The 14,188-nt window shown below is 38.3% G+C and overlaps 4 protein-coding genes across 4 annotated transcripts; 1 reads left to right on the forward strand and 3 right to left on the reverse strand.

Moving 5' to 3' along the window:
- The first annotated feature begins 2,632 nt into the window (after positions 1 to 2,632).
- On the forward strand, positions 2,633 to 3,223 carry LOC135939002 (cuticle protein 38-like). Its single transcript, XM_065483112.1, has 2 exons — positions 2,633 to 2,730; positions 2,795 to 3,223. Exons 1-2 carry the CDS (start codon positions 2,719 to 2,721, stop codon positions 3,122 to 3,124), a joined length of 342 nt encoding a protein of 113 aa, XP_065339184.1. The 5' UTR covers positions 2,633 to 2,718; the 3' UTR covers positions 3,125 to 3,223.
- Positions 3,224 to 7,336: 4,113 nt separating this feature from the next.
- Positions 7,337 to 7,927, reverse strand: LOC135939192 (cuticle protein 12.5-like). The gene is made up of 2 exons (XM_065483425.1): positions 7,787 to 7,927; positions 7,337 to 7,722 (listed from the first exon to the last, which is right to left on the reverse strand). The coding sequence occupies exons 1-2, from the start codon at positions 7,796 to 7,798 to the stop codon at positions 7,429 to 7,431; spliced, it is 306 nt and encodes a 101-aa protein (XP_065339497.1). The 5' UTR covers positions 7,799 to 7,927; the 3' UTR covers positions 7,337 to 7,428.
- Positions 7,928 to 10,079: 2,152 nt separating this feature from the next.
- Positions 10,080 to 10,632, reverse strand: LOC135939421 (cuticle protein 38-like). The gene is made up of 2 exons (XM_065483789.1): positions 10,549 to 10,632; positions 10,080 to 10,484 (listed from the first exon to the last, which is right to left on the reverse strand). Exons 1-2 carry the CDS (start codon positions 10,558 to 10,560, stop codon positions 10,173 to 10,175), a joined length of 324 nt encoding a protein of 107 aa, XP_065339861.1. The 5' UTR covers positions 10,561 to 10,632; the 3' UTR covers positions 10,080 to 10,172.
- Positions 10,633 to 12,357: 1,725 nt separating this feature from the next.
- Positions 12,358 to 12,962, reverse strand: LOC135939354 (cuticle protein 12.5-like). Its single transcript, XM_065483681.1, has 2 exons — positions 12,809 to 12,962; positions 12,358 to 12,744 (listed from the first exon to the last, which is right to left on the reverse strand). Exons 1-2 carry the CDS (start codon positions 12,818 to 12,820, stop codon positions 12,451 to 12,453), a joined length of 306 nt encoding a protein of 101 aa, XP_065339753.1. The 5' UTR covers positions 12,821 to 12,962; the 3' UTR covers positions 12,358 to 12,450.
- Between the last annotated feature and the right edge of the window lie 1,226 nt (positions 12,963 to 14,188).

Consider the following 14,188-nt stretch of genomic DNA (forward strand, 5'->3'; position numbering starts at 1 on the left):
TTCTGGACTTACAATCGTTTCCATTTTCTTCTTTTTATTTTCTATTAAGAAATGAAATATCTAGTAATTTCTTGATATCTGTTACTGCAAAAAAATATCCAAATTCAGAAAATAAATTTGATTTATATTTTTTTAATTCAACGAAACTTTTCATGATATTTTTTAGGACATACATTTGTTTGAATCCATGTCCCTATCTGTTCTGAAAACAAAATTAAAAAATGTAATGAACTTTCATTTATATCGGAAACAATAAATTTCGGATGATGGTTACGTTGAGAGGAGTTCAATGTCACTTTGAGTGGTCGGAGATTTGTATGCCTGCAAACGCAAATATTGTTCAACTATCCAATTGTTTATATTCGAAGACGTTTTCACAAAGGCTTGTTCGGAATTAGCATATTCGAGTGTGTATGTGTGTCGTGCTTTACGTGTGGGCGCTGAGATTCAATATCGTACACTGGAGTTTGTTCGTTGTGTAATTGGAGGAGGACTGGCAATGAGTATTTGAGTGTCTGCGCTGCCCTCACGACCGCCGCTGTTTGACTGACACTTCAATGAGCAATTTCTCAGTTGTTTATTTAGCCGCAAATGCGAATTGGGTCTCACTTGCAATGGAAATAAAAGTGAAATGATCAATGTTCGCTCGGCAAGACAGGAATAACTCAGTGGAGCAATTAAATGTCTGTCATCCCGTCTGTAAATGTTTAAATTGTTCTGTTTATCAGCAGCGCAATGAATACTTTAGAGTGTTTTATTCATTCATCTTGTCATCTAATTGATAGACATAAAATTTAATTATTAATTTCCACTAAAGCTGTTAATGTTTGACTGCAAAATATGGCTTAAACGTTTAACCACCAAAAATAATTTTGGGTTCAAGGGGTAAAATAATTAACAAAGTGAAGGCTTTTTTCCTTTAGAGCTCTTGAAATTTCATATCAATATGTGATTAATTTCATCAGAAACATTTTTCTAATAAGTCTTTAAATTTGCTGGAAATAAAAATATCGGAAAAATCAATTCAATTTTTACAAGGTTTTTTCTCGACAGGATTCTTTTTTAATTGCATGTTGTTGTTTTTAATAGTATATATCTTTATGGCCCACTTTGTCTCTCAATACATAATCTTGATTTAAAATGAAAATCAATGGTAAAGCGGAGCAAATTTCGAGAAAACCAACAAATTTGTATTGTTGTAATAATTTTTTAATCCATTTCATACAGAGTTAATTTAATTGACCAGCTTTATTATCGCTCGCCTTTAATCTCGAGTAATCCTGCTAATCCACTCTACAGTAGAGTCTGTAGCGGAGGTAATCGAAAGGAGTGAAATGCAATATAGATCGATTTCGCAATTTTTTCTCAAAGCAGTGCCAATAAATTGTACATTGTTGAAAGTTGGGTGCGTGGTTAGCAAATTGTCACACTTTGACGAATGCGTGCAATTGCGATAAAAAAATTATGTCACCGCGCGGCTGAATAGCCCACGAGGAAGCACGATGAGCCGCATACAAATTAGGAAGCAGCGGGAAAGTGAGAGTTTGCAGTGCATTATTTGTCTTCCTCGCTCTATCGCTTTTAGAGGTCTGTGTGCGTTTAGTTTTTGTCAACAATTTTATTTTGTGCGCGCATCCTACGGTGCAATGGACTTCAAAATAAGCATGAATCATGGAATTTTATGCATTTTAGGTTCGGGTCAAATTCAACTTTATAGCCTTTTTTAACATAACAATTATTAGCTTTTCGCCGTTTCTACAAAATGTTACTCTCTTAAAGTTTGCAGCACAAATTATTTTTTGTGAAACAAATTTCGACGAAATTTTTTTCACTTTTTAGACCTTCAAGTGAAATTAACAAAAATAAAATCATTTTTAATCTAAAACCAGAGTAGTTTTTTCAAAAGAATGAAAATTTGAAGAAAATTCTGTTCCTTTTTCTCAGAGTTTCGTGATTTTTGGGGAAAGTTAGCTATGACGATCCTTTATTATTGTTGTTTAGTCTCATCAAAGTCACGGGGAAATTAATGGTCTAAAAATAGTCATATATTTATTTAAATTTAGATGCGAAAGCTAGCGGAAAACCGATCAATGAGAACGTAAAATTGAAATTTTTACCATGCAACCACCTGCATTTTTTGAAATAAAAAAGTAAAAAATCCAGAAACGAATGTTAAAAACATATTTTACACGATTGAGTTTAAAAAATACCAAAAAACAACCATAAATCTTTAAACTTTGCTGGAAGATTGTCAAAACTGTTGAATTTTTTGGTTGGAAGGTCGCTTATGTTTAAAATGAAACAAAAATATTAAATTTGTTAATTTAAAAAACGTTTAATAAAATTAATAAATAATAATAAATGAAACGTTGGTATACAATATTTTGCAGTTTTGTTTAACGGTAAAAATAGTTTTACCCCCTTTGTCCCCTAGTGTAAAGCAAATGAAACTATTTCAACGAAATGTAACATATACCAACTTCTTTAGGAAGTAAAAAAAAGATTAAATATTTTTCTCGGTTTAAATGTAATAGGAAAGACACCGCGATAGCCCCCATCCCTTCTACCAGGTTGATCTGTGCTCCTCTCCTGTATCAAAGGCGGCGGTCACGTGGCCTGGGCGGAGAGTGACCTCCAGTCGGCGAGGTATATAAGTGCGGCTCATTTGCCGGAGAAGCCAGATTGCTCACTCGCAAATCACAAAACCCTATCAGCACCATGTTCAAGCTCGTGAGTGCTTCATCCCTTTTATCGCAAAGGAAATTCTTCTGACTAAAAGCCCTTCTTTTCTCAGGTTGCCTTCGCCGCCCTCCTGGCCGTCGCCAGCGCTGGAGTCGTCGCCCCTCTGGCCTACTCCTCCCCCCTGGCTTATGCCGCCCCCGCCGTCCACGCTCCCGTGGCCTATGCTGCCCCCGTGGCTTACGCCGCCCCCGCCGTCGTCAAGACCGTTGCCCCCGTCGCCACCTCTTACGCTAACACCTACAAGGTCGCTGTGAAGGCCCCCGTCGTCGCTGCCGCCCCCGTCGCCTACGCTTCTCCTGTGGCTTATGCCTCCCCCCTCGCCTACGCCAGGCCCGTCGTTGCTGCCGCCCCCGTCGCCTACGGCACCACCCTCCTCCACTAAAGAGTTCCTATACAGTCATGTACATATAATTCGTCATATTTATTTTGACTGGCCACTACAACACCTCGTGGTCCAATAAAAAAGAAAACTGACTCTGAATTTTGAATATTTTATTCATGGTATACCTCATCACCTATCGCTGCTCATATAGCACACAACGAAATTCTCCTGCTTCAAGTTAATTTTTGGCTTTTCTTTAAGAGATTATTGAAGTATTGAGGTTTTTTGCTTCTTTCTGTCAAGATTGTACAAAAAGTATTTTCAAGAATTAAAAATCATTTTTAAAATTTAACTAAGAATTTTTAAAAAAAAAATATTGATGAATTAATAAGGAATGAGTGGCTCTAAATTGATTTATTTTTAACAATAAAAAAGTTTTACCCGTTTTAGGAAGGTTTTAGCTGGACTGTTGCCTTAAATCACATGATTTTTAATTTTTGACTATGATTAGAGCTGCACAGTGGAGACTTTGGATCAGCAGTACCCAATCCTAAAATAAAATTGATAATTATGCCACTATTAGATGTAGTGAGGCATTTTTGCCGTTGTAAAAATATATTTCAAATACAAATTAATAATTTGTTTCTTAATATGGTTTAAAATAATTAAACTAAACAAATATGAGCCATAAAAGTATCTGCACTTACGCGTGTTTCTTATACTTTATACCGTTTTAAACAGCGGGGGGTCAGATGTGTGAGAAAATTGGTTCCCACTGCGCAGATCCAAGATGGCATCTGAATGTGGGAAACAAAAAGCTCTATTTGGATTCCCGTACGAATGTCAAGAGTTTGTTTTTACGATCCAAAAGACACAATTAGTACAAGTTGTGCAAATTATGTGTCAATATTGATGAAAACTTGGTTCTTTTCGCGCATTTTCACGTGACCATTTTTTCGCGCCCAACTCCACCGGACGCCATATCTGCGCGTCGCACGAATCTGGCCCCCGCGGGTTTTAAAACGTGTATTTTAGCTGCTAATCTTATACTTCAATAATAATAGCCAAGATAATTTAAACAAACAGAAAAATTAAAGAAAAATCAAACGCACGCAAGACATTCTATGAAAATGGATTTATTCTCTGCGCTGAATTTACTCTAAGTTTTAAAACATTTTCGGTTAAATGAATTTAATTGCGAAGGTGATATTAAAAGGGTAAGTCTTTGAAATTATTTCACCTGCCTGTCTTATCTGATTCTAATGTCACCATCTGTCCTTCAGCGAGTGGCTTGCGAGTAAAATCTCTCATCCACTTGGCAAAAAAGGGTAGCGCTTCTTCAAGTCACAAAACAAAACGATTAAATATCATTCCTTTTTAAAATGTAATTAAACCACTTTGGACGTAAAAATAAAGTGCAAAAAACATTAAGACGATCAAAATATTAGGAAAATATATAAATCTCTGAACGAAACAAGAAATTTTCTGACCCAGATTTGCTGATGAGATCTGGGGTTGACCTAATTTGCAACACAGACCGTGCTGGATCAATTTTGTTCACCATATCTATCATCTCACTGCACAATTTTTTTAATACTCTCACCATGCATTCTTGGAAAAATTTTACACTCCATTTAGAGATTCTGTTTTCTATTTAAAGAAAGAAATAAATTATAATTTAACATAATCACTTGTGGTTTTTTAATAAAGGTACATTTAATTTTAATGAACAGATTGGTATGTGATTTTCACTTTTCCTTGCCATAAAAATAAGGTTGTCTAGCGCATTCACCACCATGGCATAACCAACAGAAATTGCGGACTAGCACATCTTGTGAAGGCACTTTATATCAGAAAACAATTAAAAGTAATTGCTTCTTTAAGAGCATTACCTCATATTAACACACTCGCATTGGGCGTACGATAAATATATGTATATAAACACAGAGCTCTCCCTGAACATATATACGTAATAAAATCATCTGACATCGACGCAAACATGACCTTATCTTTACTCTCCGTGAAAAGTATTATATGTATAATGAGCGGCCGTCCTGTTCACAGCAGCATGCACACATTGTGTATTATTTCTTATTCGGTCGAATAAGTACGCTTTATAAATCAAGAGCTACGCTGTGATTGTGGAAAAGAAAGTTCCTCGCGAGTGTCCACATAAATTCTACCAGCCCGTTGGCTCGCATTGTTAAGGCACTCTCAGGAGTGTCAAAGCAATGTGAGGTATTTGAGCAGTTCGGAGATCTAATACTGGCTACCCAATGTCAGAGATGGCAAAAAGTGGTTAGTTTAGTGACTCGAATTGCTCAAATTGCTCGACGGGCTGGGAGGCGCACCGGCGCCGACTCGCTACTTGCTGGTTTGCACCTTTCCAGCATGCGTGATTTGGCTTCACGGGACGAATGTCTAGCGTTTCAATGCAGTCCTCGGTGCAGAGGCAAGTGGCCCTTCAGTGGGCTGGGTCCCTGTGCGGCCTGGTGCGCCCATGTTATCCGTTCGCGGTGTTATTGGGACCCGGGTTTCAGCATTCGTGCTAGTGCAGTGCGCGCCCTTCCCGGTCCTCGGACGGACAAGGATAAAGAGAAAAAAAAAAAAAAAAAAAAATAAATTCATTCATACGTTGTTCTCCAGCCTCTGCCACTCTATCTGATTAGCATGAGAAGAGGAGACACGCCGTGCGCGTTGCGTAACTAAAGTGTAACTTTTATCAGTCGGACAACGCCGATTGACTCACTCGCCGCGCTGGCCGAAGGCGGCAGGCAATCACCGTGCTTTTCTGGCAGCCTGAACTGCCTTGAACTAAGTTGCTCGTTAATCAAATCTGGGTGGACACGGAAAATATGAAAATACTTTTTTACTTAAGCGGCCTGATGAGAAGGGCTTTTAGTCAAATAAAAGTCTTGTTTGCATTTTTAAGTTATTTTAAGAGGTGGAGTTGAACGCAAAATTTTTATTTAATATTGAATTACTTAACCATTTTATTCATCGGGTTGGACGGAAGTTATCCAAAAATAATCAATCTGAAAGCCTATAGACTATCTCAACGTAGAACATGTTAAGCGTATATAATCAATAACTTGGCATGTCAACAAGGCTAAAATGTGTAAAAACCCTTTGATAAATTTTGAAAGAGCCAAAAAATCTTTTGATTTGATGAAAGCTATCCTTAGAAAAAAATTAAAACTTTCCTACAATAAAGCCACTAAGTTTTTGAACGCGATTTTCCAGAGCACATTTATGTTGAAAATGTTTTAAAAATATCGAATTTTTCCAAAGGTATAAAAATTGACGCCTTGCTGGCTATATACATATATAGTTAAAAAAAAAGTTTATACAAACAAATACCTCCAGTTTGAAATTTGTTAAAATGTTTACTTTTAAATTACGGATGTGTGTGGATCTAGCATCATAAATAACGGAACTATTCATTTGGCAAATTGTCATCTTTTATTTAAAATGTGTGCGCTCCCCTTTATAGCATACTATAGTCTCTGTTAATCGCATTACGCGAATGGGAGCACAGTGGAACACGGAAGTGACGGCCATAGGGGGCCAAAAGAAAGGAAGGGTTTCGTGAGGAAAGGTTCCTTTAAAGCAAGGTCATAGTGAAGTACTCACCAGACAGAACACAGTAAAATTGCGGGTTGTGTCTAAACTGGCCGAGCTACTTGTATGTGTCTCTGCTGGCAAAGAAACGCCCTTTCAAGCAAGTCTACTCCTTAAACAGACTGGACTTTTAAAGAAAACCTGAAAATAGTCCATTTCAGAAACGATTGCACTCATCTTAAAAAATCCTGTTACCTGTCCTAATGTAATTTTTATAAAGGGTGTAACAGGATTTTTGGAACATTGTCAGATCCTATAAGCTCTGTACTATCCTTACACATCCTGGGAATAGTCTAGGTTTTAGGTCCAACGATCATGTTACCTCCGCAATCGAATTCTTTTACAATTGGCATTTTTCCAGGAAAATCTCCTTGTTGGCAGATACACATTTTTGTTTTTCAAATTTGAGCAATGACTATTCTAATTTTCAATTAAATATAGCTAAATGAATAGGTTGTATAGTGCTTCATATGCTGATGAATAAACAAAAATTGTGAGGGATATTAATTGATAAACATAATAGGCTTCAAGAATTTCTAGTAAAAATTGATTTGTCCTTTGAAAGGTGATAACCATTCTTAAATCCGTGATCAATGTAGTCCTCTTAAGTAAGAACCATATAATGTATGTTGTATTAAAATTAAAGACATATTTAAAATATAATTTTCATTATATTTCAAAAGGATTTTCCAATTTTGCATCATCATAAATAACTCTGTACAAGGAACATCTTCGTGACAAGTTTAGTGGAGGAGGGTGGCGCCGTAGGCGACGGGGGCAGCGGCAACAACGGGCCTGGCTGCGTAGGCGACAGGGGCGGCATAAGCGACAGGGGCGGCAGCGACGACGGGGGCCTTCACAGCGACCTTGTAGGTGTTAGCGTAGGAGGTGGCGACAGGGGCGACGGTCTTGACGACGGCGGGGGCGGCATAGGCCACGGGGGCAACAGCGGGAGCGGCATAAGCCAGAGGAGCGGAGTAGGCCACGGGGCCGACGAGTCCAGCGCTGGCGACGGCCAGGAGGGCGGCGAAGGCAACCTGCGGAAAGAAGGGCTTTCAGTCAGGAAAATTTCCTTTGTAATAAGAGGGACGAAGCACTCACGAGCTTGAACATGGTGCTGATGGGGTTTTGTGATTTGCGAGTGAGCAATATCTGCCTTCACTGGCAAAGGACCGCGCTTTTATACACAGCAGAGTCGAGGTCAACCCCACCTCGGCCACGTGTACAGTCTCTGCAAATTAAAGCGCCAGATCCGAGTAATCGATGTATGGGCAGAGCAAAGTTGACCTGCGGGTACATTTTAGCGATCACGGGGAGAAATATTGATTAGATATACTGCCATGGGAGTTAGCTCTTACAATTAGCTGGAGTGTAGATTTTTCAGAGATTTTAAGTACAAAAATAAAAATTGTGATGTCAAGGATTACCATTAAGTGTTTTAAATTAACCATACCTAATTTGCCACATTAGATTACAAATTTTATACTCTGTACATTAATAATTGTTAATGGTGTCATGAAAACAAGCTATAAGTATCAACAAAATTTGGAAATTACAAAATAATTTCCTCCGCAATACCTTCTCCAAAGGCACTATAGATTTGAGTATTCCCTAAAAATTTGTATAAATGTAAAACCGAAATAATCTTACATTTTTACCCTCTCAAATATGACCTAGAACCTAGATACAGATAAAACAAACAATTAAACATTTTTCAAAACATTTTACGCTAGAAGATTTTACATTCATCGACCACACTTTCGATTCTCGGCATTATAGTGCGCTAAATTTAATTCTTTTGATGAGAAACGAGAATTGTGAGAGGAAAATGTGTGTCCAGCATATATCTTTTAAATCCAAGGAGAAACACCCACCAGACTATTTAATTACACACTTTTTAGAGAATAATATTTGAAGAGATTACAGCTAATTTTTGGGAATCTCTGCACAACCCTTGCCGTGGGCTATGATCTAACGTTGTCCCATTACCACCGCTTAGCGGATATTATGAGTCCCGAGGGGCCACAGAGCTTGGGCCGAATGTGACTATCTCTTCGCCTCCCCGCACCCAGGTCTTTTATTGAAACGCCAGATATTTGTTCCTAAAGACACTGGAGAGGTGCGAAAAGAATAAGCTAGAGGCGAATCACAGCCCGTTGAACTATTTGAGCGTTTCAAGTCATAGTCTTTTGACACTGCTAACAAATGCGAGCTTTTTCAATTTAAAATTGCATTTATTACGCAAAATCGACGCCCTGTCAGTTTTAACTATCTATACACTTATAAAATTTTATTTCGTTTCAATTATCAATAATATGCTATTTTAATATTAATTTTATTTTTTAATTCTTATATTGTTAGTAATTTAAAAAAATATTTTCAGCAGAACATGCAATTTTATAGCTAGTAATATATTGCTTGTGGCTGTATTTTTTTCATCCAGTAGTCATCGTTGCTCATGCGTGAGATATTGACGATGTTCCTGCTCTTGTTGTCAACGGGGGCTTCAAAAAGCACGGAAGACAAGGTGACGGCGGGAGCGGCCATGGCAGTGGAGTGGACCACGACGGCGAAAATCAGAAGGAGGGCGAAGGCCACCTATAGAGGGTAAATTGATAGAAAGACACTTTTCAGGGAATATTGTGCAAAACACTCACAAGCTTGAACATGGCGATGGGTTTAGCGAGCAAACTGCCTCCAATGGCAAAAGGCTGCTATATATAAACCGTTTTTAGGGTGACTCCCACCTTAGGCACTTAAACAGTTAAGAAATCTAAGATAAGTGTGCACAGAGCTTATAGGGATGTCAACAGATATTAAAACTGCATTTTACTTAATCTGCGTGGCCCATATTTTGAAGCAACTTTTCGTTAGTTCTTGATAACTCCTTGCAGAGAGGTGTCCATCTTCACGAAATTACAAGTAAAAAATTTCTCCTATAGCCTTCAGGTGGTCCGACTGAATTTGTGAATAGAGCTATCGCTTGCGTCACTTGCATGTTTTGCAACTATCCAATTATCATGATAATTATGACAAATAAGTTATTATTAAGTGCCAATAATTTAAGTTAGCGTAATTGGTCACATTGAAATTCAATTAAAAGATTCCTTCTACAGAAAAACTCAATAGGGTTGAAATGTTGGTCAACTGTTTTTGCATTGTTTCGTAGCTGAGCGGATATGTTTCATTGAAGGGATGGGTTTACCAAGCGAGAAAGGCGCCAAAAACATCATCACAACCGAAAATTATCTTCCGTTTAATTTTGCGATTATAGCTAAGCAAAGAAAATTATATAATATTAGCAGATTGAACGCGAGGCATAAATTATATTCTTTTTGCGTTGGACTTTGAACGGTTAAAGTGTGTAGGTTTCATTTTTTAAATAAAAACTAGATTTAAAATATAATTTTGCATTATATTTCAAAAAGATTTTCCAATTTTGCATCATCATAAATAACTCTGTACAAGGAACATCTTCGTGACAAGTTTAGTGGAGGAGGGTGGTGCCGTAGGCGACGGGAGCAGCGGCAACGACGGGCCTGGCGGCGTAGGCGACAGGGGCGGCATAAGCCACAGGGGAAGCGTAGGCGACGGGGGCGGCAGCGACGACGGGGGCCTTCACAGCGACCTTGTAGGTGTTAGCATAGGAGGTGGAGACAGGGGCGACGGTCTTGACGACGGCGGGGGCGGCATAGGCCACGGGGGCAACAGCGGGAGCGGCATAAGCCAGAGGAGCGGAGTAGGCCACGGGGCCGACGAGTCCAGCGCTGGTGACGGCCAGGAGGGCGGCGAAGGCAACCTGCGGAAAGAAGGGCTTTCAGTCAGGAAAATTTCCTTTGTAATAAGAGGGACGAAGCACTCACGAGCTTGAACATGGTGCTGATGGGGTTTTGTGATTTGCGAGTGAGCAATATCTGCCTTCACTGGCATAGGACCGCGCTTTTATACACAGCAGTGTGGAGGTCAGTCCCACCACAGCCACGTGAACAGGCGTCTGCGAATAAAACGCCGGATCGAGTAATTGATGCATGGGCAGGGCAAAGTTAACCTGCAGGCACATTTTGGCGATTGTCAAGGCGATTTCAAGGGGTTTAAAACTACATAAGATTGTTAGGGTTATTTCAGGTTAAGCCCTCTTAAAAATTAGTTAAAAGTTATAATTTAAAAATTTTAAACAACAGAGTATTAACAAATCAAATCAAATTTTTAGCTAGTGTGTGAATGATATTGACCTAAAATAGCTCGACCATCTGTCAAATTTGTACGTATGGTTTTTTCTTGTGATGTGTAACTGATGCGTCCATTCAATATGAGTAATATAGCATTAGTACTGCTTCAAAATACGTGAGGGCATGGATTAATTTTTGTGTTCAAAAATTCATAATTTTAAATGCGAATCAAGCAACATTCTGGATTTATTGATGATACTCTTTTTTAAATGAATGCTGCTTGTTTAAAATTAAATCAAAATCCAAACCTACTTATCTCGTACATTATCACAAATTAAAAAATTAAATCGCAGAAAGTTATATAATTTTATAGAGTGTGCAAGTAGAGTTCCTATTAAGTATTCAATTAGAGACCAGAAAGAAGACCGTGACCAATTTTCATAGAATATAATTTTTTATTGTTAGGTCCCTTAATTTAGTTCTTTTAAATTAGCAAACCATGTTCTCTGAGTTAGCATCGCGCAGCACAAGGCCGCAGAAGAGCCGGTCCAGCACCTGAGTCTCCTCGCCGACAAATTTGCTTGAAACCGCTCTCTCCGGCTGTGTCCTACTGGGCAGGGTCTTAGTCAAGCTGTTTGCCAGAAGTGACGCCATTTCTCACATGCTTTGAATATTGAAAAATTAATGTATAGTTGAGAATAAACAGATAATCATCCTATAAATGGCTTGAATATTCGTCGCATGAGTCGTTCACTAGTTCTAGTTCAAAGTTATCTTCGCTAATGATTTATCGAATCTTTAGATATTCATTATAAAGCTATTTAAAATCACAACCAAATCTATATGGTGCATGGCGGGCATGTATAAATTAAAGCAAGTTTATTTTGTCAATCCTTTTTTAATTGATTTATAGCTTGCATTTTATTAGTTTTAAGAAACTAGTATAATTTACAAATTGATCATACAAAACACATTATTTTATATTTCACCCATTAAATGGTCGTCATTCACAAGCCACGTACTCATTAAACGTCGTTTTCACACATCTTTTACATTTAAATTTGAACTCTTTGGTGATCATAGATTTCATCGTGCTATTATATACACGACGTTTATGTTAAGGTAAAAATTTAATCGTGAATATCATCAGGTCCAGATTTTATAGTCTTGTCAGAATATAATTTGTCTCCATCTATATCAAATTATTTGTATTTTATTTTTAGAAAAAAAGCACCATCAGTGAGGTGAGTGCTTGCAGATTGATTATTATTCCTTCTGTCTAGATATAAAATTTACTGTTTAAATAATTTCGTCCTTGTGTCACCTTCCACAAGCCACGAATTTTTGTCAAAGAAAAAATTAAAAATAAAACTAGACTATAAACAAAAGGTTTGGGAAAATGAAATTGTTATCATATTTCCTTTCAAAATTGTCGGTGAACTAATTTTTCCCTACACTGCTACGGGAGGATGTTTGTACGAACATACAAATAAAATACAAAGATTTTTAAATATAATTTTGCATTATATTTCAAATAGATTTTCCAATTTTCATCATCATAAATAACTCTGTACAAGGAACATCTTCGTGACCAGTTTAGTGGAGGAGGGTGGCGCCGTAGGCGACGGGGGCAGCGGCAACGACGGGCCTAGCTGCGTAGGCGACAGGGGCGGCATAAGCCACAGGGGCGGCAGCGACGACGGGGGCCTTCACAGCGACCTTGTAGGTGTTAGCGTAGGAGGTGGCGACAGGGGCGACGGTCTTGACGACGGCGGGGGCGGCATAGGCGACAGGGGCAACAGCGGGAGCGGCATAAGCCAGAGGAGCGGAGTAGGCCACGGGGCCGACGAGTCCAGCGCTGGCGACGGCCAGGAGGGCGGCGAAGGCAACCTGCGAAAAGAGGGGCTTTCAGTCAGGAAAATTTCCTTTGTAATAAGAGGGACGAAGTACTCACGAGCTTGAACATGGTGATGGGATTGGTTTGTGATTAGCTGAGCGAGCAATCTGTCTGCACTGGTAAAGAGCCGCTCTTTTATACCTGGCAGTTCGGAGTGTGGAGGTCGGGCTCCACCACGGTCACGTGATCAACTTTTGCGAATAAACGCGCCGCGGTTATTGATGCACGCTGACAATGAGACTGCCTGCAGGCACATTTCGGCGGTTGAGGGGATAATTTTTAAATGCAGTTGTTGGATAATAGAATAGCAAGCCAAGGGTTTCCACTTTAGCAGACAGGTCACTCTTAATTATTCTTTTGAATGGGTAGTCAAAATACAGTGCATTCAGCTGCTGTTGGTCCAGTTTTTCTAAATTAAAACCAAGACCAGTTTTTTCACAGCCGTTTATTTTGATGAAATAAGTCCAGTTTTTCACAGATGTAGGGTATTTCCAGTATTTTTGGCAAGAAACAATTTAAACATTTTTAAGTCTAAGACTTATTTATGGAGGATTTTTTCATTTGAGGTTGTTTGGATATTTTTCTTGTAATTCCATTACGAGAAAAATACTCACAAAACCCCCGGAATATTATTTTGTTGCATTTGCTACTACATTTTTTTGAATTATTGAGAAATTTGTAAAAGTTAATTTTAAACAGCAATAAAACTAGCAAAATAATTAGTAAACCAAACACCATACGTGAAATTTTTTGACAAAACTGAGATTAAATTGCAAAAAAAAAACTGGACAACCTTTTTGTGAATACTGATCCGCTCTTTTCCAAAGAGAACAAAAAAGAGAACAAAAAACTAGACATAAAAACCGTTTTTTTATTAAGAAACTTCAAAAATCACTGTATGTTCTGCGTGCCTTAACAAAATATATAATTATAACTACCTTTTTAAACGTGCAAATTAACTCGGCGTCAAGTGGTGATCAGTCAAAAATTTAATGCTAAATTTTCAGGTCAGCTGAAGGAGTTGCGCAAAGCCAATTTGTGATATTATCATCTAGCTGGGCCACCGCGAATAAATCGATTTATCATTGGAAATCTGGTTCTCGCTTAGAGACGAATAATTATGTATTCTCCACTTTTCCCACTCAAGAGCGCGTGTACAGCTAGTTAATTACAGTAGCCTCACCTACAGAAGCAGATTATATAATCACAACTTAATGCTAATGTCCTAGACATATAAGAAATTTTCTCTGATTTTGCTTATCCTGATCAATCAAAGTTAACGCCAAGAATTTTCGAACACCTGCACTTACCTTCTTTCAATTAAATCGTCGTGCGCCCTTGTTACCTTTGTAGCGAAAAAGTAGTTTGCACGCAAAAAATATATCTCCAGGCTAAGCACGATATCATTATTCTTTAATCCCATATTATATAAGCTTG

This window comes from Cloeon dipterum, chromosome 3 (genome assembly GCF_949628265.1).
Source record: "Cloeon dipterum chromosome 3, ieCloDipt1.1, whole genome shotgun sequence".
Taxonomy (NCBI): Eukaryota; Metazoa; Arthropoda; class Insecta; order Ephemeroptera; family Baetidae; genus Cloeon; species Cloeon dipterum.